Below are 26,566 nucleotides of genomic sequence, written 5' to 3' on the forward strand. Positions count from 1 at the left end.
GATGAAAGGGCCCTACTACAGCGACATCATAACCCCACGAGAGGCGCAGCACTTCTGTTGGTGTAGTTAGGGTGACACAGTGTCTGTGCAAACACTGTGTTACTTACATCGGCTGTTTCCTGTCTTGAGCATGCTTACCCCCAGTTCCCCACTCCCAGCCAGACTGCTGCCTGGAGGCTCCCCGTTTCCCATTCAGGGAGTCAAGAACCTCGGGCAGCTGGACCCCGATCCCACTGGGGAGCTGGCAGTAGCAGGGACGGGAGAGAAAGGGAGGACAGGAGGCAGGTGATCTCCTGGAGAGGAGCTGCAGGGAACTGAGAGCTTTGGCTCTGAGCCTCCCACGCTGCCCCTCTTTAGTCTGTGGAAGCACTCCTGGTGAGAACACGCATCACAGACAGAAGTTGAGTAGTGTGGACATCAGCCTCCACTATAATTATTAACATAGGTCAACTTAGGGCTGAAGTGTAGACATGCCCTTAGAATGGAGCAAATCCTGCACCAGTCCGGAAGCCAAATTAATTTACTGAGAAACATTTAAAAAAGAAACAATCCCGAAGTTTTTTGTGCAGTTCCATTTATTTGTATTTTTGCAAAGCTCTTGCCATTCCCCAGGGCAACAGAGGGACAGAGCTCTTTGCCCTCTGTTACATCGAGAGACACCACAATCAATGAACAGCACAGTAATCCGTTAGAATCCCAATCAGTCCGATTGATGATTCTCGTGGCATTTGATTGGTCAGGAGAGGTGAGAGGCAGCAGCACAGGAAGCGTAATGGCAGGCATCCTCGCCGTGTTCAGCAAATGTGGTTTCATCAGCGTCTCTCTTATTAATTAATCATTCCAGGGTCTGCAGGGCCAGGGAGAGATGGCAAACAGCAATTATGGTCCCACTAATCCACTGGGAATTAGACAAGTACCCTCCCCTATATCCTGAAGGAATTCCATCCCTTTCTATTCCTGTCCAGCTGGGTGCATTTTATATCAGTGCCCTTTGCAAACTGTGTTATTGATAGACTGGAAAAGGGAGTCAGAGCCCCGCCGATCAGCTCCTCCCCTCTGCCCACAGCAGTGTGCAGCAGTGTGCAGGAGGTGCTGGGGGTGAGGGGGTGGGAGCGAGGGTGGTGCACGCTTGGGGGAAGAGGTGGAATGGGGCAGCAAGAGGTGGGGCGGAGCAGGGGCAGGAAGAGGCAGGGAGGGGGCAGGAAGAGGCAGAGTGGGGGTGGGGCCTTGGGGGAAGGTGTCGAATGGGGGTAGGGACAGGGCTGGCGCTTCCATTGAGGCGAACTAGGCAATCGTCTAGGGCGCCAGGATTTTGGGGGGGCAGCATTTTGCCAGGGGGGGCGGCAGGCGACTCCGGTGGACCTGCCGCAGTCATGCCTGCAGAGGGTCTGTTGGTCCGCAGCTCTGGTGGAGCTGCCACAGGCAGGACCGGCGCTAGGGGTTTGAGCGCCCTAGGCGGATGGCAATTTCGCTGTCCCGCGTGCTGGTCCCGCAGCTCCGCTGGAGCTGCCACAGTGGTGCCTGTGGAGGGTCCGGTGCTCCGTGGCTCCGGTGGAGCTGCGGCAGTGATGCCTGCAGGTGGTCCACCGGAGTCGCGTGGGCAGCCGACCATCCACAGGCACCACTGTGGCAGCTCCACCGGAGCCACGGAGCACCGGACTCTCCGCAGGCACCACTGTGGCAGCTCCACTGGAGACGCCTGCCACCCCCTCCGGCAAAACGGTGCACACCAATTATTCTGGCGCCCTAGGTGATTGCCTAGGCTGCCTAAATAGTAGCGCCAGCCCTGGCCGCAGGCATGCCTGTGGACAGTCCGCTGTGGACAGTCCCGTGCGGCTCCGGTGGACCTCCCACAGGCACGGGTGCTGCAGCTCCACCGGAGCTGTGGACCAACGGACCCTCCGCAGAGATGGCTGCGGCAGCTCCACCGGAGCTGCGTGAGCGGCACATGGGGCGGCGAAATGGCCATGCGCCTAGGGCGTGAAAAACTGTAGCGCCAGTCCTGGGCAGCGACTGGGGCAAAGCTGAGGGTTGAGCAACCCCTGGCGCATTAGAAAGTCAGCACCTCAAAAATTTAACAACAATGTTTTTTCCAAAGGGAAAAAAAAGGCCTGGTCTATTTTTAAAACTAGAAGAAAAAGAAGAACTGGAAGCTGTTTTACTGAGTCTTATGACACATCCTCAGAAGAGATGAGGATATTTTCTGAACTCTCACTTAGGTTAGCAGGAGATTCAAAAGCGCAATGGACACTTATGTACCCAGCACTGTAGGGGACAGTGTCGTTTAGTGGCTGGGTTAGTGGACCAGGAGTGTAGGTGAAACCATGTATATGATTGTCCATGGTGATACTATTCTCTTCACTCCAAAGGTGCAGAATTTGCAGCAAATCACAGCTCCTAGTGTGTATGATCCCACTAGGGCAGCATTTTTCAAAGTTCGACCAGTGACCCAGTATTGGGTCATGGCATGTAATGTACTGGGTTACTCTGGTCAGCACCGTCCCCAGGAGGTTAAAAGTCCCGTCGGCAGTGCTGCCTAGCACCGTGCTGCACCCTGGAAGTGGCCAGCAGCGGGCCTGGCTTCTAGGCAGGGGGGCCACGGGACTCCGCACACTTCCCCTACCCTGAGCACCGGCTCTGCACTCCCACTGGCTGGGAACTGTCCAATAAGCGCCGGGGTTGGGGGTGGTGCCTGCAGGTAAGAACTGCCTGGAGCTGTTTGCACACCTCTGCCTAGGAGCCACACCTGCTGCTGGCCGCTTCCGGTGTGCAGTGCAGTCCACTTGCCAGGACAGGTGGGAAGCCTGCCTTGCACCTTGCCTGTGCCGCTGACCACGGGTTGCCAGAGGTAACCCCGTGTCCCAAACCCCTGCCCCAGCCCTGAACCCCCCCAAACCAGAACCTCTTCCTGCACCCCAAACCCCTCATCCCTGGCTCCACCCCAGAGCCTGTACTCTCCGCCCAGAACCCTGACCCCCTTCTGATCCCAGAGCCCCCTCCCACATCTCAAACCGCTCATCCTCAGCTCTGTTGGGTCGCGGGCATCAATAATTTTCTTCAAGTAGGTCACCAGAAAAAAAGTTTGAAAACCACTGCACTAGGGAGTGGTTCTTAACATAGGTATAATGAACAGACCCCAGATTCCCCGCAAAATGGCTACTAGTATAATAGAAAAATTGACACTGTAAAAACATCTGGATTGATTCTGACACAGCTTTGGGAGTTAGAAACCCGTTTCTTTGTCTTTTGCCCCAATCCTTGCACATCTGTCCAGGCTATTCCAACTAACCTCTCAACTAAACTCTCTAGTGTAGATGTAACCAGAGACTCCATCACATCCTAGGTTAATTGTTCCAGTGGTTAATTAATACTATTTAAATTTGCACCTTATTTCTTGATTCAATTTGTCTAGCTAGCTTCAATTTTAGATTATTGGATCTCATCTTCCCTTGATTGATTAAAAAGCCATCTCCTATCAGAAATCTCTTCCCCCCTGCAGTTACATGTATACCAGGATCAAGTCACCTCTTAACTGTCTCTGTGGTAAATTAAATAGATTGCACTTCTTGTCTTTGGACTTCCCAGGATCTCTCAGCTAGCCTAACCTCTGAGCTCACCTCTGGAGGCCAATGGGCTTTCTTTGCTTAATTTAATCCTAAATTCTAATGTAAAAGCACAAAGGAGAGTAAATTCTGAATACTCACAGACACATTGCCTGCAAGGCTTCCATCAGCCTACAAGAAAAAGGAAAACAGTTGATAAAACATCAATTACTTGCTGCTGCTCTTTCTCTGGGAGCAGTGAAATGAAAATGATGTCCTGAAAGGAACTGGACTCAAACTCCTGCTGGTTGGGAAATGGGAGCCAGTGTGGTCGGGTAAAAAGGGAGCTGGGCTGGGAGATAAGAGTTCAGGGATCTGTTTTGGGCTCTGCTGTTGAACTGCCGAGTGATAGATGAGTCGCTTCCCTTCTCTGTGCTTTCCTTTCTTCTTCTCTTGGCCTTCCTTCATTTAGTCTTATTGGTCACTGTTAAATGCACCAGAATCACTTTATAGACTCTCAGAGTCAACTGCCTCTGGAGTATCTATGGACAGAGCACCACCAGCAGGGCTCAACATGCCCCCAAATGTTAGAAGGAAAAAGATATGCGTTATTTAGTGCTGCTCTTTCTCTGATATCGTTGAAATCAGACTAGTTTCATGGCAGTGGCTGAGCCAGGCAGCTCCTGGGGTGGGAAATTTCCCAGCCATCTGGTCAATTTCCACTCTCTCTTGTATTGAAATACTTCTTAGATCTCCATGTTCTTCATTGGCTTCCATGTTAGGAAACCCCTTTTCACCTGGGCTAAATTTTATTCTGGTGTAAACTAGTATTTCTCTATTGACTTCAGTGATGCAAGGCTGATTTACATCTGCCGGGGAACTGCTCCCTCATGTAGATGAGACCATGTCTATGGTTGTCCATGTTGATATTATCCCCAGTCCAAAGGTGTGGAATGAGAGGATTCCCACTGAATTACAGCTCCCAGTGTGTCTGACTCCACTGGAAGTGGTTCTTATCATGGCTGTAAAGAACAGAGCCCACAGAGAACCAACAAACTGGCTACTTGGATAATGGGGCAACTGCAATTGCAAAGAACACCTGGATTAACATGCATCTGATGAAGTGGGCATTCACCCATGAAAGCTTATGCTCCAATGTGTCTGTTAGTCTATAAGGTGCCACAGGACTCTGTTGCTTTTTACAGATCCAGACTAACACGGCTACCCCTCTGATACTGGATTAACTCTGACACCCCCTTTTTGGATTTAGAAGCCCATTGCTCTGTCTTTTGCCTTAATCCTTTCACATCTGCCTCAGCTCTTCCAGCTGACCACTGGGCTCAGCGCTGGGGCTTGAGAAGAGGCACTGCAATAATGTAAGACAGCTGGACCACAAAGCAACTTTGAATACTCATCCCAGAGACGCTTCTGGATACACTCCCAGAAGCCTGAAAGGAAATTGCTGAGAGCTACTTGATTCTCCTCTTTCTCCAGTACCATCAAAATTTAACTAAATCACTCAGATTGTCCATAGCTGAACCACACCATGGCTACACTAGGAGCACCTTGTCAATATAGCTATTCTGGTGCACTTTTGTTGCTGTAGCTTATTCTATTCCCCCCTGAGAAACATAAGTTATGAAAGCAAAAGAACAGTTTTGCTAGTTTAACTGTGTCTACATTAGGGGCTTTTGCCAGCATAAACATGTCAGCTAGGGACCAAATGTCTTCACGCCTCAGACCCACACTGCTATGCCAGGAGACGTCTGTAGTGTAGACATGTCTCCAGACAGCTCTGTGGGGGGCAGCATTCCCACTGCCCTTCTTTCTCAGTGCTGGGATTAACTTCCAGAGTTTAGTGATTTCCTTACTGCTCCCTCATGTAACTGAGTCCATGTATATGACTGTCTGTGGTGATACTATTATTCCCACTCCAAAGGTGCAGAACAGGATTCCCAGCGAATCACAGCTCCCAGTATGTATGACTCCACTGGATAGTGGTTTTTAAAATGGTTATAAAGAACAGGCCCACAGAGATGTAACAAACCAGCTACTATTATAATAGGAGAAATGAAACTGCAAAAAATGTCTGGATTAATTCTGATAAACCCCTTGTTTTTCAATTTTTTCCCTTTTTGGACAAAATCAGACATGAAAAATGTTTGCAGGATTTTCATTTATACTTCCCAGCTCCTTCTTTTCACTTCATGCCTTATTTCCCTTTTCTGCAGATGTTTTTGAATAATGATTGGTTTTGGTGAAATTATCCAAAATAAATAAATACATTTGTGGGTGTCCGTATTTTAGGTTTTTTTTAAACTTTTTTTTTTTAAGGAAAAACTAAAATTTCCCCCTTTACTTTCCCACTGATAAAGGAGGGAAAAGGGAAAGAAAGGAAGGGCAGCGGATCAAAAACTAAATCTCCTTTCCTTTTTTTATTTTTGATTTTTTGGATTAAAAAATCAGAAAAAAATTGGAAGAACATTTTTTTCCCATGAAAATCTTCATTTTGAACAAAAAAAAATTTTTGGTTGACTAAAGCTGATAGAAATTTTGTCATCAAAATAAGATTTCAGTTGAAAAATGGATGTTCAATCAAAGCCGAATCTTTTCCAAAAAAAAGCTGCAGACCCCACTGCAAGGTTCAGGTTCAGAGCTGGGGTTGGGGGTTTGGTTGTGGGAGGGGGTGTGGGATCCAGGCGGCGCTTACCTCGGGCGGCTCCCCAGAAGCAGCGACATTTCCCTCTGGGTACTAGGCGGAGGTGTGGTAAGGCAGGCGGCTCTGTGCCCTGCTGCTACCTCCACCTGCAGGCGCCGCCCCTGCAGCTCCCATTGGCCATGGTTCCCGGCCAGTGGGAGCTGCAGAGCTGGCACTCATGCTGGGGACAGCATACAGAGTCCCTGGCCGTCCCTGCACCCAGGACCCTGGGGAAGATGTCCTGGGAGTGGTGGCCCCATGGCCCTCCTTTCACCACTGTGGTTCCCGGGAGAGCCCTGCGGTTCTGAAAATGTCTTTCCAGTACGGTGTACTGGCAAAAACTGTCTTACTGGTACGGTGTACCTGACCGTACTGGCTTATCTGCACCACTGCTGACACTCCCCTTTAGGATTTAGAAAACCATCCTTTGTCTTTTGCCCCAATCCTTCCACATCTGTCCAGACTGTTCCAACTTATCACTGGCTCGGGATTTGGGCATGCTAAAAGGTCCTGTGGTAATATAAGATAGCCTGACAGCAAATCAAATTTGGAACGCTCACCCCAGGAACTCTCCTATCTATGCCCCCCACAGCCTGCAACGAAAAAGCTAGGAGTTACTTGATGCTACGCTTTCTCCAGTATCATCAAACTATAGCTATTTCCCTCCCACTGTCAATAGCATAACCCCACCATGGCCACACTAGGAGCACCCTGTCAGTGTAGCTATCCCAGTGCACTAGCGCGCTTTTGTAATTGTAGGTTACTCCAGTGCATTCTGAACTAAATGTATGGGCACAAGCAGAGTTTTGCTGCTATAACTGTGTCTGGGGGCTTTTGCCAGCACATCCGTGTCGGTCAGAGATCAAACATCTTCACACCTCAGACCAACACCGCTATGCCAGCAGAAGTCTGTATGTAGATAAGGCCTCAGATAGTCAATATTCCCACTGCCATTCTCTCCCAGTGCTGGGATTAACCTGTAGAGTTTGGCAGTTTCCCTAGTCTTCAAAATAAGAACTAGAGCTGGTTGAAATTTTTCCAAATTAATTTTTATAAATATATTGTCCATTGTTTTTTCAATTTTTTTCATTCTTTGGACAAACTCAGAAATGAAAATTGTTTGCAGATTTTTCATTTATGATTCTCACTCCCCCTTTTCGTTTCACCCATTATTTCCTTTTTTCTGGAGGTGCTCGGAAAATGTTGTTTGTTTTTAGAAATTAAAAAATAATGGTGAATTTCAGCATTTATGAAAATTTTTTTGGAACTCTGTTTTTTTAATAAAAAACTGAAAATTTTCCCCCTTTACTTTTCCACTGACAAGGGCGGGACATCTAAAACCAAAGCTTTCGCCGTGTTTTGGTTTTCATTCTTTGTGTTAAAATCAGAAGAAATTGGAAGACACAAATTTTTCCATGAAACTTTTCATATTGACCAAAAAATATGTTTGGTTCACTAGAGCTGGTTGAAATTTTTTCATCAAAATATTTTTTCAACTTAAAAGTTGTTTTTCAGCCAAGGTTTTTTAGAAAAAAATTTTAGATGAAAAATTAAGAATCTAAAAAAATTAGGTGAAAAATGTTGTTTTTGGTTTTCCAAAACTAAATATTTTTACTGAAACTCTCAAAATGTTTTTGAAAACCAAAACTGGATGGTTCCCTTTTTCAGTCAAGAAACCAATAACATTCTCTGGGCTATTTTTAAAACTAGAAGAAAAAGATGAATTTAGAAGCTGCCATGGTATAATTCCCCACTCTGAGCCTTAGCTTCCAAAAGATGGGGTACCAGCATGAATTCCTCTAAGCTCAATTACCAGCTTAGTACTTGTAGCGCTGCCACCAACTAGGAATTCCAGTGCCTAGTACACTCTGGTCGCCCCAAAACCTTGCCCGGGGACCCCCAAGACCCAGTCCCTCTGGATCTTAACACAAGGAAAGTAAACCCTTTTTGTCACCGTTGCCTCTCCCAGGCTTCCCTTCCCTGGGTTACCCTTGGAAGATCACTGTGATTTAAACTCCTTGAATCTTGAAACAGAGGAAAATCCACCTTCCCCCCTCCTTCTCTCTCCCCTCCCAGACTCTCCCTGAGAGAGAAAGTAATCCTAACACAGAGAGAATTTAGCCTCTCTCTCCCCCTTCCCTCCTTTCTCCCCACCAATTCCCTGGTGGATCCAGATCCAGTCCCTTGGGGTCTCATCAGAATTAAAAAACAATCCGGTTCTTAAACAAGAAAAGCTTTTAATTAAAGAAAGAAAAACAGTAAAAATTATCTTTGTAAATTTAAGATGGAATATGTTACAGGGTCTTTCAGTTTTACACACTGGGAATACCCTCCCAGCCTAAGTATACAAGTACAAATTAAAAACTTTTCAGCAAAATACCAATTTGAACTCCTCCCAGCCAAATACACATTTGCAAATAAAGAAAACAACCATAAACCTAACTCACCTTATCTACCTAGTACTTACTATTCTAACCTTATAAGAGCCTGTATCGGAGAGATTGGAGAGAAACCTAGTTGCATGTCTGGTCCTCTGAGCCCCCAGAGAGAACAACAACCAAACACTAACAGCACACACAAAAACTTCCCTCCCTCAAGATTTGAAAGTATCCTGTCCCCTGATTGGTCCTCTGGTCAGGTGACAACCAGGCTCACTGATCTTGTTAACCCTTTACAGGCAAAAGAGACATGAAGTACTTCTGTTCTATTAACTCTTACTTATCTGTTTATGACAGAAGCTCTTTTATTGAACCTTATTTCTCCTGAGGAGAGATGAGGGTCTTTCCTGGACTCTCGCATAGGCTAGGAGGAGATTTTGAAAAACACAGTGAGCAGTTATGCACCCAGCACTCCTCGGGGGCAGTGTCGTTCAGTGGCTAGGTCAGTGGATCATGAGTCAGGAGAGCTGTACAGGCAGTACTGTCATACAGATAATAACTGACTGCCCAGGTTACTCTAGCCAAACACTGGGTTCAAGATTTGGGCTTCTTAGAGACAGCACGATAATATAATATTCCTGACAGCGAAGTAATTTCTTAATAATCACTGGCAGGGCACTAAGGATATCCCTACTATCTGACAGGAAATCAAGCCAGAATGAAGTGATCCTGCTCTTTCTGCATTATCATCCAAACAAAGCTAATTTCCTCCCAGTGCAGGCAGGAAACTTTGGTTTTAGAAACATTCCACCTTCCCATTATTCTTCCCATCAGAATTAAGTGCTAGAATCTATGAGAACTAGATCTCTTTTATTTAATCTGACATCCCATGGTGAGAAATAATAGTCCTAGATCAGGGGTAGGCAACCTATGGCACATGTGCCGAAGGTGGCACACAAGCTGATTTTCAGTGGCACTCACACTGCTTGGGTCCTGGCCACCGGTCCTGGGGGCTCTGCATTTTAATTTAATTTTAAATGAAGCTTCTTAAACATTTTAAAAACCTTATTTACTTTACATACAACAATGGTTTAGTTCTATATTCTATAATTATAGAAAGAGACCTTCTACAAACATTAAAATGTATTGCTGGCCTGCGAAACCTTAAATTAGAGTGAATAAATGAAGACTTGGCACACCACTTCTGAAAGGTTGCCGACCCCTGTCCTAGATCTTAAGGCCAGAAGGGGTCATTGGAATCATCTAGACTGACTTCCTGCATAACGGAGCACAGACTCTCACCCAGTGTTTGCTGCATCCAGACCATAACTTCTGTTTTATTTAGTGCATACTTTAAAAAAAGGTGTTCCATCTAGATTTAAAGATTTTCAGGGAGCTTCTCCCACTGACATTACTACCGCCGCTCATTGAGGGTGATTTAATTACATCAGTGAGACAGCTCTCTCCTGTTGGCATAGAACGGCTACACGAGAGATCTTACAGTGGCACAGCTGCATCGGTACAGCTGTGCCGCTGTAAGCTCTCTAATGTAGACATAGTCAGAGATTCCGCCACCTCCTAGAATAATTGTTCCAGTGGTTAATAAATACTGTTAACATTTGCACCTGATTTCTTGATTCAACTTATCTAGCTTGCTTCAGTTTTAGATTATTGAATCTCATCTTCCTTTGTTTGATTAAAGAGCCATCTCCCATCAGAAATCTTTTCCCCCTGCAGATACGTGTATACCAGGATTAAGTCACCTCTTAACTGTCTCTGTTGTAAACTAAATAGATTGTGCTTCTTCTTTTTGGACTCCCCGGGCTCTCTCAGCTAGCCTAACCTCTGAGCCCACCTCTGGAGGCCAATGGCCTTCCTATGTTTAATCTGATTTAAAATCTGATTTACAGGTACTAGGCTAATGTAAAAGCTCCAAAGGAGAGTAAATTATGAATACTCACAGACATGCCTCCTCCCAGTCTTCCATCAACCTACAGGAAAAAAATAAGTTACTAAAACCTTAATTACTTGTTGCTGCTCTTTCTCTGGGAGCGGTAAAATGAAAATGATGTCCTGAAAGGAACTGGACTCAAACGGCTGCTGGTTGGGAAATGGGAGCCAGTGTGGTCTGGTAAAAAGGGAGCTGGGCTGGGAGATGAGCTCGGGGATCTGTTCTGGGCTCTGCTGCTGACTTTCCCAGTAACTTTAGATGTGTTGCTTCTCCTCTCTGTGCCTTTCTTTCTTCTCTTTGCCTTCCTTCATTTAGTCTGATCGGTCACAGCCAAATGCACCAGAATCACTTTTCAAACTCTGAGTCAACTGTCTTTGGAGAGCACCACCAGCAGGGCTCAATGTGCCCCCAAACCACTAGGCAGACAAAGGCAGGAGTTATTTAGTGCTGCTCTTTCTCCAATATCATTGAAATGGTGCTGGTTTTATGACAGTGGCTCAGCCAAGCAGCTCCTGGGATGGGAAATTTCCCAGCTTCCTGGTTGATTTCCACTGTCCTTTCTATTAAAATATCTTCTACATCTCCGCCTGCTTCACTAGCTTCTATGTTAGGAAACCCCTTTTTTCAAATGGGGTTTATTCTAGTCTGATGTAAACTGACATTTCTCAATTGACTTTAGTGGCGCGTGACCAATTTACATCTTCTGGGGAGCTGCTCCCTGGTGTAGTTGAGACCATGTATATGATTGTCTGTGATGTCCAGATGTGCAGAATGAGGATTTCCAGTGAAATCGTAGCTGCCAGTGTGTCTGACTCCGCTGGGAAGTGGTTCTTATCATGGTTGTAAAGAAGAGAGCCTACAGAAGCCCAACAAACTGGCTACTTGGGTAATGGGAGAACTGACACTGCAAAGAACACCTGGATTAACTCTGACACCCCCGTCTGGGATATCCCCCTATGACACCCTGTACTGAAATATCTCATAGATGTCCCCACTTGCATGCTTCGTTATCTGCCATGTTAGGAAACTCTTTTTCAAGTGGGCCCAATTCTATTCTGGTGTAAACTGCTGCTGTTCTGTTGTCTTCGGCCCTAAGTATTGGGACTGTCCCTATAAAATCGGGACATCTGGTCACCCTAAGTGTGAATCACATCTGCATTTTCTTTACATTTTTATGATGGACCTCAGCTTTTCCGGCAAAATTTTGTTGTGGCTACTTAAAAAGTAGTATGAGAGCACTGCTTCTGCATTCACGGTCATCTAGCATCCTACGCTTCAGGAAGGGGGTTCAGGAAGCAGCTACCACATGTATTTCTGATAGTGTTTGATATTGCTCCTATTAAAATAATCCAAAAGAGCAGCCCTGCACCCATCTGTTTGCAAAACACATTGTTCTATTGCAGTGATTTTCAAAGGGGCTGTGAAGTAGGGGTCCAGATCCACTAACTACTTTGAGAAATTGCAGCCTTAATGTCTTTTGGGGAAAAGATTCAGTGTCTCATGGGAAGGATAGATGGTGATAGTCAGAGGTAGGCCAGAGGGGTGGATGAGGGTGGCAAACCAATGGAAGGGGTTGGAGCTCAATATAGCTTATTTTATTCTAAGCCCTTTTATAAATGTGTCCCTTTACCCGTGTCCTTTGGAGAAGCAAGACTGAGGTGCAGTTTATGGGTTGTTCTGATTATGTGCTCACCTGAGGATCCTCTGAGGTAACTCCTAGCAGAAGTGCCTTCTGAGTATTATCAAAAAGCCTCTTCTGGCATCTCTCATTACTACCCTGCGGACTGTGGAAGAGGAGGTCAATCTGCTATAAGCCTCTGGAGATTTTGATAAACCCTGTGGAACGGGAGGACTTTTCATGCTCCCTTTGTAACATGGAAAAACACAGCCAATGTTCCTTGCGTGCAAATGTTGACACACATCAAACTAGCTGAAACAGGATCCGTTCACCTGATTTGTGTGAAGCTACGTGGCATAGAGAGGTAAGCTCTGGTACTTACGCTGATGTCAAAGATGCCATCGCTCACGTTGCCGGAGTTTACGCTACCGGAGCACTGCAAGATGGGGAATATTTATTATATGTATTGTGGTAACAGCTATAGGGCTCCAATGGATATTCTATCTACCCTTAGGGGCCATGAACAATTTACAGAATCTCAGGATGGGGTGTATTGATTCCAGTGCTTCTCTAGACAATTTACACCAGTGGGAACCTAGACCCGTTGATTCGCTACGACAAATTAACATGAACTGGGGATCTGGACCCAACATCATTCTCATCCACTGGTGGAAACCAAGAGATAAACCTTGGTAAAGCTCTGACATCTCAAGATTTCAAATCTGTTATACCCAGCCCGACTGATGACATAAAAGGGTTCAAGATGGCAGTTGTGTAGAGGGCTTTGCTAACAAAGGGTTGGGCTGTTAATGAGCAGCGATACAGAATTTATTGAGGCAAAGCATAATAGTCCGATAGGAAAGATAACTGCTGCTACTCACCACAGCCCAGAATTGTTTGTTTTGCTGCAACAGAAATAGAAGTTAGGAATGCACACTGTTCAATTCCTAAGCAAGGTAGCAGAGGTTGTACCATGTAGTACTTTCAGAATAGCCATGCCAGATCAGACCAAGAGGCCAATCTTGCCTGATCCTCCCTGGGCTGGAACACAAGAATGGGTGCCCCTAGTCCTATCTCCCAAAAAGGCCCAGTATTCCAGTGCTGGCCTCATCAATGTGATAGACAAAGGTAATATTTCCTTCCTGCTACTTGAACATTTTTAACTCTTATGCTATACTTAGATCCCCTTACAGCTAAGTAGGTTTCTTATTCACAGATATCTGAGTCTTCTTTATTGTTCCACAAGAAACAAGACACATGTTAATCCCACGCAGATGACGTGATGCAAATTTATTCTAATAGCAAAGGAGTCAGTCAAGGTAACTGTAATAGGACACAATTTCCCCTCAGTTCCTTGGACAGTTGTGTGTGATGCTACATCACATGGAGAAGTAATCTCTGCTACTTACGTTGTTGTCGTTTAATCTGCCATTGCCCACATTTCCGATCTGTACGCTACCAGAGCCCTGCAAGATGGGGAATGTTTCTTATATTTATTGTAGTAACACCTATAGGGCTCTAATGGATATTCCATCAACTCAGTGGGGCCATGGACAATTTGTAGAATCTGGGGATGTTGCATGGTGATTCCAGCGCTTCTCTGGACAATTTACACCAGTGGAAATTTGGCCCCGTTTATTCCTATGAAACTGCAGCAAATTTACATGAACTGGGGATCTGCCCTAACATCATTCTCATCATCTTTCAGAAACCAAGAGATAATCCTTGGAAAAGTTCTGACATTCCAAGGCAGTAAATTTGTTATACAAAGCTTGGCTGGTGGGATAGAAGGGTTCAGGACAGCAATTCATAGAGATTTTAGCCAGCAAAGGATTGGGCTGTTAGTGAGTAGCGATATAGAATACTATTGTGACAAAGCATGATAGTCTGATAGCAAAGATAACTATGGATACTCACCACTGACCAGAATTGGTTGTTTTTCTACAACAGAAAGATAAGTTAGGAATGCATACTGTTCAATTCCCCAGCAAGGTAGCAGAGGTTATACCATGTAGTACTTTCAGAATAGCCACACCAGATCAGACCAATAGGCCAATCTACCCTGATGACCCTCCCCGGGCTGGAAGAGTGGAATGAGCAACACTAGTCCTAACTTCTAAAAGGCCTTGCATTCCAGTGCTGGCCTCATCAATGCCGTAGACATAGGTAATATCTCCTTGGTGCTCCTCTAACACTTCAGCTATTATACTATGCTGAGATCCCCACACAGCTAAGTAGGTTTCTTATTCATAGATATCTGGGTCTCCTCTTTTGTTCTGCAAGAAACAAGTCCTTGGGTTATTCCCACTCAGATGACAGGAGGCAAAATTAATCTAATAGCAAAGGATTCAACCTAGGTATCCTTGACAGAACACAATTGACCCTGAGTTCCTAGGGCTGTTGCCAAGATCAGTGCATTCCATGTGATTTCGGAAGGATCTCTTGTGAGATATTTAGTGGGTGCCCAAAGGAACTGTGGGACACTTCATACTTGTCCACTGGACTTGTAGAAGAAGAGATCATCTTCCCATGAGGGCATGGGAAATTCTCATGAGGTCCCCAATGGGGCTAGGCATGATTGCAAAAACTCTTGGGATATTTCCCAGGTACAGTGCATTGTGGGTGATGTCAAAGACCCTCTTTCAAGATATTCCATGGGTGCCCAAATAAATTGTGGAGAGGACAATCTTGTATCAACCCTGACAATCTCACATAAGCCTTCAAAATATGTGTTCTCTTGGGGACCCTCTGATGAATCTCCCAGCAGAAGTGCCTTCTGAGTGATATCAGAAAGCTTCTTCTGGCATGCTTGACTGTTACCCTGAAGACTGTGGGAGATGAGGTCAACCGCCTATAAGCCTCTGGAGATATTTATACGCCCTGTGGAGTGGGAGGAGTTTCCATGCTGCCTTTGCAACATGGACAAACGCAGCCTATGCTCCTCGCAGGCAAACGTTACCAGACATCAAAGTAGCTTAAAAAGGGTCCATTCGCTGTTGTGTGTAAAACTGCATAGCATGGAGAGGTAATCTCTGGTACTTACATTGTTGTTGTCAAAACTGCCATCACCCACATTACCGATCTTTATCCTACAGGAGCCCTGCAAGATGGTGAATGTTTATTATGTGTATTGTGGTAACACCTGTAGGGCTTGAACAGATATTCCATCAACCCAGTGGAGCCATGGACAATTTATAGTATCTGGGGATGTGATATAATAATTCCAGTGCTTCTGTGGACAATTTACACCAGTGGGAACCTGGCCCTATTGATTTCTATGAGGCATCGGCAAATTTACTTGAACTTGGGATCTGCCCCAACATCATTCTCAGCCACTGGAGGAAATCAAGAGATAATCCTTGGTAAACCTTTGACGTCCCAAGACTGTAAATTTGTTATACGAAGCCTTACTGATGGGATAAAAGTGTTCAGGATGGCAATTGTGTAGGGAGCTTTGCCAGAAAAGGGTTGGGCTGTTAGTGAGGAGTGATACAGAATATTATTGAGGCAAAGCATGATAGTCCAATAGGAAAAATAACTGCTTATACTCACCACTGCCGAGAATAGGTTATTTTTCTACAACAGAAAGAGAAGTTGAGAATGCACACTGTTCAACTCTCCACCAGTGTAGCAGAGGTGGTGCCAGCTAGTAACTTCAGAATAGCCACACCAGATCAGACCAGTAGGCCAGTCTACCCTGATGTCCCTCCCAGGGCTGGAGTAGAGGAATGAGCACCTGGAGACCTATCTCCTAAAAGGCCCAGTTTTCCAGTGCTGACCTCATCAATGCTATAGAGAGAGATAATATCTCCTTGGTGCTAATTTAGCACTTTTACTCTTATGCTATGCTTAGATCCCCTCACAGCTAAGTACATTTCTTATTCATAGATATCTAGGTCTCCTTTATTCCCCAAGAAACAAACATGTTATTCTGAGTCAGATGACATGAGGCAAATTTAATAACAAAGGAGTCATCTTAGGTAGCTGTGATAGAACACAATTTACCATGAGTTTCTAGGACTGTTGCCAAGAGCACTGCAGTCCATGTGATTTCAGAAGGATCTCTTCTGAGACATTTAGTGGGTGCCCAAAGGAATTGTGGGATACTTCATGCCTCTCCAGTGAACTTGCAGGAGAAGAGATCATTCTCCCATGAAGTCATGGGAAATTCCCATGAGACCCCGAATTGGGATGGGGAGGTATCCCAGAACTCTTGGGATATCTCCCAGGTGCAATGCATTGTGGGTGATGTCAAAGACCCTCTTGCAAGATATTTCATGGGTGCCCAAAGGAATTGTGGTGAGGACAACGTTCCATCAAACCTGACAATCTCATATTAGCATCCCAAATATGTGCATACCTGCGGTAACTCCCAGAAGTAGTGCCTTCTGAGTGATATCAAAAAGCCTCATCTGGCATCTGTCATTATTAACACAGGTACTGTGGGAGAGGGAGGTCAACCTGGTATCAGGCTCTGGTGATTTTCATAAGCACTGTGGAGTGGGAGGACTTTCCATGCTGCCTTCGCAACATGGGCAAATGCAGCCAATGCTCCTTGAAGACAAACGTTACCAGACATCAAACTAGCTGAAACGGGGTCCATTCACTGTTGTATGTGAAGCTACATAGCATGGAGAGGGAATCTCTGCTACTTACGCTGTTGTCATTAAAGCTGTCGTTGCCCACGTTGCCAGTCTTTATGCTACCGGAGCCCTGAAAGATGGGGAATGTTTATTATGTTTATTGTGTAACACCTATAGGGCTCTAACAGATAGTCCATCAACTCAGTGGGCCATGAAGAATTTATATTTTCTGGGGATGTGGTGTATTGATTCCAGTGCTTCTCTGGACAATTTACACCACTGGGAACCTGGACCAGTTGATTCCTATGAAACAACAGCAAATTTACATGAACTGAGGATCTACCCCAACATTATTCTCGTCCACTGGTGGAAACTAAGAGAGAATCCTTGGTAAAGCTCTGACATTCCAAGCCTGTAAATTGGTTATACCAGGCTGGATTGATGGGATAAAAAGGTTCAGGATCGCAGTTGCGTGGGGAGCTTTGCCAGCAAAGCGCTGGGCTGTTAGTGAGCAGCAACACAGAATGCTATTGAGTCAAAGCGTGTTAGTCCAATAGGAAAGATAACTGCTGATACTCACCACTGACCAGAATTGGTTTTTTTTCTACAACAGAAAGAGAAGTTAGGAATGCACACTGTTCAGTTCCCCGCCAGGGTAGCAGACGTTGTACCATCTAGTGACTTCAGAATAGCCACACCTGATTAGACCAATAGGCCAATCTACCCTGATGTCCCTCCCCCAGCTGGAGCAGAGGAATGACCCCCCCCCCAATCTTATCTCCTAAAAGGCCCTGTATTCCACTGCTAACCTCATGAATGCTATAGACAGAGATAATATCTCCTTGGTGCTAATCTAGCACTTTAACTCTTATGCTATGCTTAGATCCCCTCACAGCTAAGTACATTTCTTATTCATTTCTTATCTGAGTCTCCTCTTTTCTTCTGCAAGAGACAAGCCACGTGTTATTCCCACTCAGATGACATGAGGCAAAATTAATCTAATAGGGAATGAGTTAATCTAGGTATCCTTGACAGGACACAATTGACCCTGAGTTCCTAGGACTGTTGGCAAGAGCAGTGCATTCCGTGGAATTTTGGAAGGATCTCTTGTGAGATATTTAGTGGGTACCCAAAGGAACTGTGGGATACTTCATGCCTCTCCAGTGAACTTGTAGAAGAAATCATCTTCCCATGAAGTCATGGGAAATTCTCGTGAGGTGCCCAGTGGGTATGAACATGTATCTCCAAACTCTTGGGATAGTGATCAGGAACAGTCAGCATGGATTCACCAAGGGCAAGTCATGACTGACTAATCTAATCGCCTTCTATGAGGAGATAACTGGGTCTGTGGATGAGGGGAAAGCAGTGGATGTATTATTCTTTGACTTTAGCAAGCTTTTTATACGGTCTCCCACAGTATTCTTGCCAGCAAATTAAAGAAGTATGGGCTGGATGATTGGACTGTAAGGTGGATAGAAAGCTGACTAGATCGTCGGGCTCAACATGTAGTGATCAATGGCTCCATGTCTAGTTGGCAGACAGTTTCAAGTGGAGTGCCCCAAGGGTCAGTCCTGGGGCTGGTTTTGTTCAATATCTTCATTAATGATCTGGAGGATGGTGTGGACTGCACTCTCAGCAAGTTTGCAGATGACACTAAACTTGGAGGAGTAGTAGATACACTGGAGGGTAGGTATAGGATACTGAGGGACCTAGACAAATTAGAGGACTGGGCCAAAAGAAACCTGATGAGGTTCAACAAGGACAAGTGCAGAGCCCTGCACTTAGGACGGAAGAATCCCATTCACTGTTACGCACTAGGGACCGAATAGCTAGAAAGCAGTTCTGCAGAAAAGGACCTAGGGGTTACAGTGGATGAGAAGCTGGATATGAGTCAACTGTGTGCCCTTGTTGCCAAGAAGGCTAACGGCATTTTGGGCTGTATAAGTAGGGGCGTTGCCAGCAGATCGAGAGATGTGATCATTCCCCTCTATTTGACATTGGTGAGGCCTCATCTGGAGTACTGTGTCCAGTTTTGGGCCCCACACTACAAGAAGGAGATGAAAAAATTGGAACGAGTCCAGCGGAGGGCAACAAAAATGATCAGGGGCCTGTAGCACATGACTTATGAGGAGAGGCTGAGGGAACTGGGATTGTTTAGTCTGCAGAAGAGAAGAATGAGGGGGGGATTTGATAGCTGCTTTCAACTACCTGAAAGGGGGTTCCAAAGAGGATGAATCTAGACTGTTCTCAGTGGTACCTGATGACAGAACAAGGAGTAATGGTCTCAAGTTGCAGTGGGGAGGTTTAGGTTGGATATTAGGAAAAACTTTTTCACTCAGAGAGTGGTGAAGCACTGAAATGGGTTAACTAGGGAGGTGGTGGAATCTCCTTCCTTAGAGATTTTTAAGGTCAGGCTTGACAAAGTCCTGGCTGGGATGATTTAGTTGGGAATTGGTCCTGCTTTTGAGCAGGGGGTTGGACTAGATACCTCCTGAGGTCCCTTCCAACCCTGATATTCTATGATTCTATGTGTTTTATGGTAACTTCTAGAGGCCCCCTCCTGATTATCCATTGACCAAATGGAGCTACAGACAATTTATATCATCTGGGGGAGCTGGTCACATTGACTCCAATAGGTCTATGGGGCATTTACAACAGCTTGGCCCTGCTCCCAACATCATTCCATCCACTCCTGGAAATCTAGAGATGATCTTCCGAAAAAAACCCCAGACATCCCAAGGCAGCATAATTTGTTTCACCAAACCAGATTAATGGATAAAGCAGGGCAGGAAGGCAGTTGCCTAGAAGGTTTTCCCAGAATATGGTTGTGCTGTTAGTGAGCAGCGATGTAGGATACTGCTGAGGCAAAGCAAGAAACTCTGATAGCAAAGAGGACAGCTGATACTCACCACAGACCGCAACTGGTTTTTCTTTAACAAGAGAAAGAAAAGTTAGGAGTGCATGCTGTTCAGCCCCCACCAGGCTACCAGAGGTCACGTCATGCAGTAATTTAAGAACTGTTGCTCTAGATGAGACCGATGGGCCAGCGTAGCCTGATATACTGCCGAGGCTGAAACAGGAATGGGCCCCTCTAGTCTGGTATCCTGCCTCTTACATGGGCCAGTTTTGCAATGCTACTCTCATGGTGTGTCTCTGCAGCACCCGGCATAAGGGGCCTTGATTCCAGTTGGGTCCACGTTTGTCCCTCGCTCTCTGTCTGTTGAACACCCAGCAGAATAAATCCTCACCAGAGTGTGGGCAGGGACTGTCTCTCCTGTGTCAGGGCAGCGCCCAGCAAAATGGGGTCCTGATTTTAGATGGACTCTCTAAGTGCTACTGTAATATAAATAATAGGTACATCATCTCACCAACGGAGCTGCTCTGGTGCTCTCCAGGGAGAGGAGCCCGATGAGGAAAGTGGCCACGTACAACACCTTCATCTTTGCGTCTTTACTCACTCTGTTGCGGAGTTGTTTCTGGTCTGGCATGCTCTGTGGGAGATGGCAAGGCTGAGCACTGTATTTATATTGTATGCTGGGCTGGGCACTGCACACTTCGTTGTTCGAAGCCCTGATAACATGATTGCAGTGAGAGCCAATTGCTTCCTTCTCCTCCTCTAGACCCTCCCATTCCTCCTTCTTATCACATCCTCATACCCTTTCCTCCATCACATCCTTCTGTAGCCCAGATTTTCATACTCACTTTTTCACTCTGCAGCAATCTCAGGTTTTTGTGACTCAAAAGAGGCTGAGCTAGGTCAGGCCGTAGGAAACAAGTCACAACCCCAGTGGTCGTTGGCCTGGAGCAGACATCTGAAAATGGGAGGTAGGTTTTTAAGGCACCCAGGCACTTCGTGTTGATATAACTGAAGTGGTACAACTTTGCAAAGGTTATGATCTACTGACTATATTCTTCCTATTTGTAGGTATGTATCGTTTTTGTTTCTGAAGTTAGGAGTGTTGGCTCCATGCTTGTATTTGTAGTGTTTGCTCTAGGGTATACATAAGGGAGGTTTGGCCAACATGTTGTGAAGGGACAATTCAAGTATTGGGAGTGCTTAACAAACAATGAACTTGGAGAGATGCCAATCAATATCTGAGATTTCCTGGGAACGTTCAACCTAATATGTAAACAGTGGCGTCAGTCTGCAAAACGCTGAATCATTCATGGACATGTGACTTGCCCAGGTGGCTACAAACTCCATTTTGTTGCTGTGGTCTTGCACAAAAGAACAAAGGGATTTCCGTTCACAAGAGAGAGAATATAAAAGGCCCTGGAAGCCTTTCCATTTCTGTCTTCAGCTGATTCAAGACACGGCCTCTCCGCCCCAAAGAGATGCCTGAAAGAAACTAGAAAAAAGGACTGCAAGTACGGGTGTGTGAGTGATTGCTGGATACAGGCAATAAACTACAACGTTGGCCTCAAAAGGCTTGTACCTGAGATGACATCTAGAATGAGAAGTTAGTATTTGTAACTAGAGCCTTAGTGTATTAAGTTAGCCTTGAATATTTTGTTTTATTATGCTTGGTAGCTTACTTTGCTCTGTCTGTTATTACTTGAAACCACTTAAATCCTACTTTTTATACTTAATGAAATCACCTTTGTTTATTAATTATCCCAGAGTAAGTAATTAATACCTGGGGGAGCAAACAGCTGTGCATGTGTCTCTATCAGTGTTATAGAGTGTGGACAGTTTGAGTGTACCCTGTATAAACTTTATACAGAGTAAAACAGATGTATTTGGGGTTTGGATCCCCTTGGTAGCTGAGTGTCTGGGTGCTGGAGACAGGAGCCCTTCTTAAGCCGTTTTCAGTTAAGTCTGCAGCTTTGGAGGTGTTGTTCAGACCCTGGGTCTGTGTTCCAGCAGGGTAGCATGTCTGACTCAACAAGGCAGGGTTCTGGAGGCCTGAACTGACAGGGAAAATGGGCTCAGAGGTAGTCTCAGCACATCAGGAGACAGTCCCAAGGAGACAGTGACATAGTCGGCAGGATCTGTGCACAGCTGATTACTTTGAGATACTGGTAGTGATTGTAAGTGAGTTTTGAGTGTGGTGGCTGGAGAACAAACAAAGTGGTTACTGGTTTATTATTTTCGGTTTATTTATTTCTTGTAAGTGAAATAAGCACAAGAAAACGACTACCAGTGAGACAGCTACAAAACTAGAGCTGGCCAGACTGGAAGCGGAAGAGAAGGCAAAGGACTGTGAGTTTCAAATGAGGCTAAAAAGAAGTAGAGGCAGCCAGGGAGGAAGCTGCTCACAAAAGAGCCATGGGCTTAAAAGACAAGGAAATTGAGGCACAGTAAGCTGCCCAGGAGGAAAAGGAAAGGGAGAGGCAACATGCTCAGGAGGAGAAGGAAAGAGAGGCAGCTAGCCCTGGAGCTAAAAGACAGAGAACTACAGGCCCAAATTGAGACCCAGAAGCATGAACTGTCTGTAATGGAGGTGAAGAGACGTACCCTTCAGCAGCTGGCTCTGCTTCCCCCCAAAATCCACCACTGGGAACGATTATGCCTGCAGTATGATGAATGCAGTGATATTGCTGAATATTTCATCACCTTTGAGAGACCGTGCACTCTCCATGTGATTCCTGAAGATCAAAAATGACTACTTGAATTGCAAAATTGACTGGGAGAGCTCTGGACATATTCAATAAGATGCCTATTGCAGACGCTTCGAACTATGGTAAATTTCGGGAACTGGTTTTGGAACAGTTTCAGATTACACCTGAAACCTACAGGGTTAAATTCAGGAGTCTTAAGAGGGGATCTGTATTAAGTAATGTGGCCTATTTAAATGAAATGAGAGATTTGTTAGACAAGTAGGTAAAGGGAAAAGGCATCACAAGCTTTGAAGAATGTGTGATTTTGATACTTAGGAATGGTTCCTGAATATGTGCAGTGATGATGTAAAACAATATTTGTGGGAGAAAAAGGTGGGTGCAGTGGGGGAAATAGCTGAGTTTGCAGACTCTTACAAGCAGTCACAAACTGCAATTAAACATAAACCACTGGCAGAGGGGTAGAGGATTGGTGGAAAGTAGAATTACCATTTCACCCCGGGAAAAAGGAGGCTGGACGTTCACCTCCTCCATTCCCCTGTTACTCGTTCCAAGTCTCCTCTACAAGCAGAGAAGCCCAAGAGGTGCTATCATTGTAAGTCCACTGAGCACCTGAGGAATAAATGTCTGAGGCTAAGTGGGAACAGGCAGCAGGTAACACATGAAGCTGCTGCTTCCCAGAGCACAGGGGTATCCTGGGCTACTGCCTCTTTCCAGGCAGGATTTGTAAAGGTTGCTTCTACACAGCCAAGCAGTGAGCATATGCATGCTGTTAAGCTTGATGGAAAGTGCTCCACGGATGGAGAGAGACTTGTGCAGAAATTTCTGTGGTCAGGAGGGACCTGATCCAGGAGAAGGATTTGTTACCAGGACAAATGGGAGAATTAGAACTGGTGGGAGGTTACAGAGTCCTTGCACCTTTAGCTAAGGTGCGCATGGACACTGGTAATCAGCAGGCTGAACTGACTGCTGCAGCGGTGGCACACATTTTTGTACCGTTTCTACTGGGGAATGATGTTTTTGATGTGGCAGAATCTGTCCCAGGATTTGTTAGCAGCGAGAATGAATCTTGTGCTGAAAATCCCCGAGGGGAGGGTAAAGTCACAGGTGCTGCTGGGGGAATAGTAGAGTGTTTCTTTAATTCCTCGGTAGCAGCACGGATGGTCGTAAGCAGTTCCTGCAGCCCTGGGGCTCAAGGCAGGTCCCTGCAGGAAGGGCTGGATACAGCCAGCTCCTTTCTGTGATCCTCTCCTTGGAGGAAGGGGAATGTTCCTCCTTATAGGAGGGAGGGCGTCCCAACTGCTGACTGCCAGGAAGTTGCAGGTCAGCAGGGGACAGGCTCTGCCCTGGGGTGCACACAGACATGTATCCCGGAGATGGAAGTTGGGGTCCTGGTGACCTCTGTGGTGGGAAGGGCACTGTAGCTGGAAGCAAGCCCAACCTGAGTGAACAGGAGGGATTTTGCTGGCCTATGAAGGGTCTGTCATAGCTGGTAGCTGTGAGCCCACAGCTGGATCAGGGTCACCTTCCCTTTTGGAGGACACAGGGGTGTCTGTGTCAGAGGGGAGCACAGAAAGGAAAGTACAGATGGAAGATGAGGGGAGACAGGAGGGTCTGCCCACCTTTTGTAGGGAGGCCTTTCCCCAGAAGGAGGGTGAAGAATCTGCATTTAAATGCCAGACCCCTCACCTGTGGGTCAGGTTTTAAGGGAAGACTGGGAGTAAGATCTCCTGGAGGGGAGAGTTCTCCCAGCTGACCTTTTGGGAACAGAGAGTGGGATAACCGAGGGGATCTTACCAGTCCAAAGCACACCATTAAAAATGTTGTTCTTGCTACCCTTGTAAAAGATAAGACTGCCTCTTCAGGGCTGGAGAAAGAAAAACGTTGCATTTGGGAAGCTTCATAAGGGAGTGGTGTCCAACCCAAAGAAATTCTAGAGGGAGGGGCCAAGGGCAGACATGGTTGTGGTGCACCCTTTCCTCACCAAAACTGCAAACACATGCCTGGGTTGAGAGCCTTCTCCAGAAAGGCAGGAGGATCTGTGTCTAAGCCTCTATCATGGTGCACAAAGGGATTAAAAAATTCTGTGGACACTGTGCAAGCCGGGCTCTGTGAACAGAATCTGTCCATCATAAATTGGCAGTTAATTTTCTGTCTTTTGCTACTTCATCTAGGGGTCAAAACAAAGGAGTTAATATTGCAGAAAGGTCACAGGGCCATGTGCCACATGTTACCCATCCCCTGGCTCAGGCCCAGCTCCCATCCAGCTCTCCCTGGGCTCCCACAGCCCCACCGGGCAGCAAGCAACGGGTCAACACAACTCCCCACTGCCCTTCCCTGCCACACAGCAGGCAGCCAGCAGGGGCAGGGGCAGGGACAGCCCTGCTCAGAGCACATCTAGTTCGGCAGCTGCAGAGGAAGCAACCGGAGTGGTGGGCAGGCAGCACCAAGTGCCTCAGTGTGGATCTGGGTCAATGACCCGAGAGACACCACGAGTCCATGAGACAGAGTAGCCCCCAGGACCTGGACTGTACCAGAGCCCCTGCCCCTGGGCATCTGCTGAGGATGCAGAAGGGGCAAGTAGGGTCCCATTTGCTCAGGAAGTGTCCGTGGGAGGCTGTGAAGTCCTCTGCGTGAAGGAGGCAGAATATGCATCACCCACAGGCTGTGTGCGACTCTGGATTCCTTTCATGGCCAGGTCACCTGCTGAGTCACCTGCAGAATTCCCTGGAACTGAGCGAGAGGGAGGGACAGAACCGAGCTGTGTAATGTGCCAAGGGATTTTGCTCCCACCCCTCTGAGAGCTCTGAGGAACTGCACCCGGACACTCTAAACCATCTGTGCCTTGGCAGTTATAAAACCACTCCCTTCTGGGGAATGTGGGATGTTGCTCTTGGAAAGGAGATGGCCTCACTGCTCCAATACACGATGTTTCTAGGCTGCTTCAGCTCCCGGAGTTCGAGATGCCCCTTCCCGCTCTGCTGCTGTGCAACAGGGGAGGTATAAAATGGGGAAGTCTCTCCTCTGCCTGCCAGGGCCCCAAACCCCTCGATGTGCCCAGAATTCCCCTGGCAGCACTGGCCATGGTTCCTAGGCTTGCAGCCCTATAGCACCCTGGGCCTACAGGCTCTGGCCTCCAGGGCACCGTGACAGGTGGACAGCCTCAGAGTCACTGAGCCCAGCATTGGTGCCAACCCTGTGGGTGCTCCAGGGCTTGAGCACCCCTGGAAAATATTGTTGGGTGCTTAGCACCCAGTGGCAAGTCTGCACCCTGCCCCTGCCCTAGCTCACCTCCACCTCTGCTGTGATTGTGCCACTGCATCCTACTTCTCCTCCCTCCCTCTCAGCCTTTGCGCTGCAAAGCAGCTGATTCAAGGAGCAGGGAGGGAGGGGGAACGGGGTGGGCTGGGGGAAGAGGCTGGGCCGGAGTAGGGATTTGGGGAAGGGATCCAATAGGGGCAGGGAGGGGACGAAGTTAGGGCAGGGACTTTGGGGATGGGGCCGGAATGGGGGCGGGGCCAAGGTGGGAAAAAAGGTTGAGTTGGGGCAGGGCCAGGTGCAGGGGGGGAACGGGCACCCAATGTCACTGGAGAAAGTTGGTATCTATGGAGCCCAGGGCACACAGGGTCTCTTCTCTAGGGCAGCCTGTCACGAACTCACAGGACTCGTGCTCTCTCGGCTCTGCATAGTCCCTTGGAGTCACCCTCTTCAGTATGACACCCTTCTCGGGGATCCACTCTCTCTTGGGATTAAGCCATGGGCCCTCTGACTCTTGGAACTGCCCCAATCTGAGCCTTCAGCATGATTGTCTTTCGCTGTGGGCCCCGTCAGGGAGTCCACCTGCTCTGGACACCCAGGGCCTCCGCTCCCAGAGGGAATAATGCCACCCTGTTCTCTAGACCAGAGCGATTCTCAGACAGTTTAAAACAGGAAGGTTTACTGAGCATCTGAACACAGCACAGGAAACTCTCAGGGCCTCAGGCCTGGCCTCCCTCAGCACCATACATCTAGGTCTGTCCTGCCTCCAGGTGGGCTCTAGGTGCTCTCTCCTCCTAGCCCAGAAAACCTCCTCCTTCCAGCTGAGCATCTGATATCACCATCTCCCAAGTCCTGCCTCTGTCTTTTGTCTTTCGTCCAGGTAGACAGGCTGCCTTGGCCTCCTCTTCTCTCAGCCTCTCCTCTCATTTGTCCTTTGTTCCTCTCTGGCTGGAACCAGCTGGTCAGGTCACCAGGGTCC

The 26,566-nt window shown here is 46.8% G+C and overlaps 1 protein-coding gene across 1 annotated transcript; it reads right to left on the bottom strand.

Moving 5' to 3' along the window:
* Window positions 1-554: 554 nt before the first annotated feature.
* On the bottom strand, window positions 555-20,278 carry LOC115640505 (uncharacterized PPE family protein PPE10-like). The gene is made up of 12 exons (XM_030543331.1): window positions 20,139-20,278; window positions 17,351-17,374; window positions 16,844-16,900; window positions 15,740-15,763; window positions 15,231-15,287; window positions 14,105-14,128; window positions 13,597-13,653; window positions 13,069-13,092; window positions 12,570-12,623; window positions 10,580-10,609; window positions 3,705-3,734; window positions 555-847 (listed from the first exon to the last, which is right to left on the bottom strand). Exons 1-12 carry the CDS (start codon window positions 20,256-20,258, stop codon window positions 836-838), a joined length of 513 nt encoding a protein of 170 aa, XP_030399191.1. The 5' UTR covers window positions 20,259-20,278; the 3' UTR covers window positions 555-835.
* Between the last annotated feature and the right edge of the window lie 6,288 nt (window positions 20,279-26,566).

Source organism: Gopherus evgoodei, unplaced genomic scaffold, assembly GCF_007399415.2.
Source record: "Gopherus evgoodei ecotype Sinaloan lineage unplaced genomic scaffold, rGopEvg1_v1.p scaffold_31_arrow_ctg1, whole genome shotgun sequence".
NCBI lineage: Eukaryota > Metazoa > Chordata > Testudines > Testudinidae > Gopherus > Gopherus evgoodei.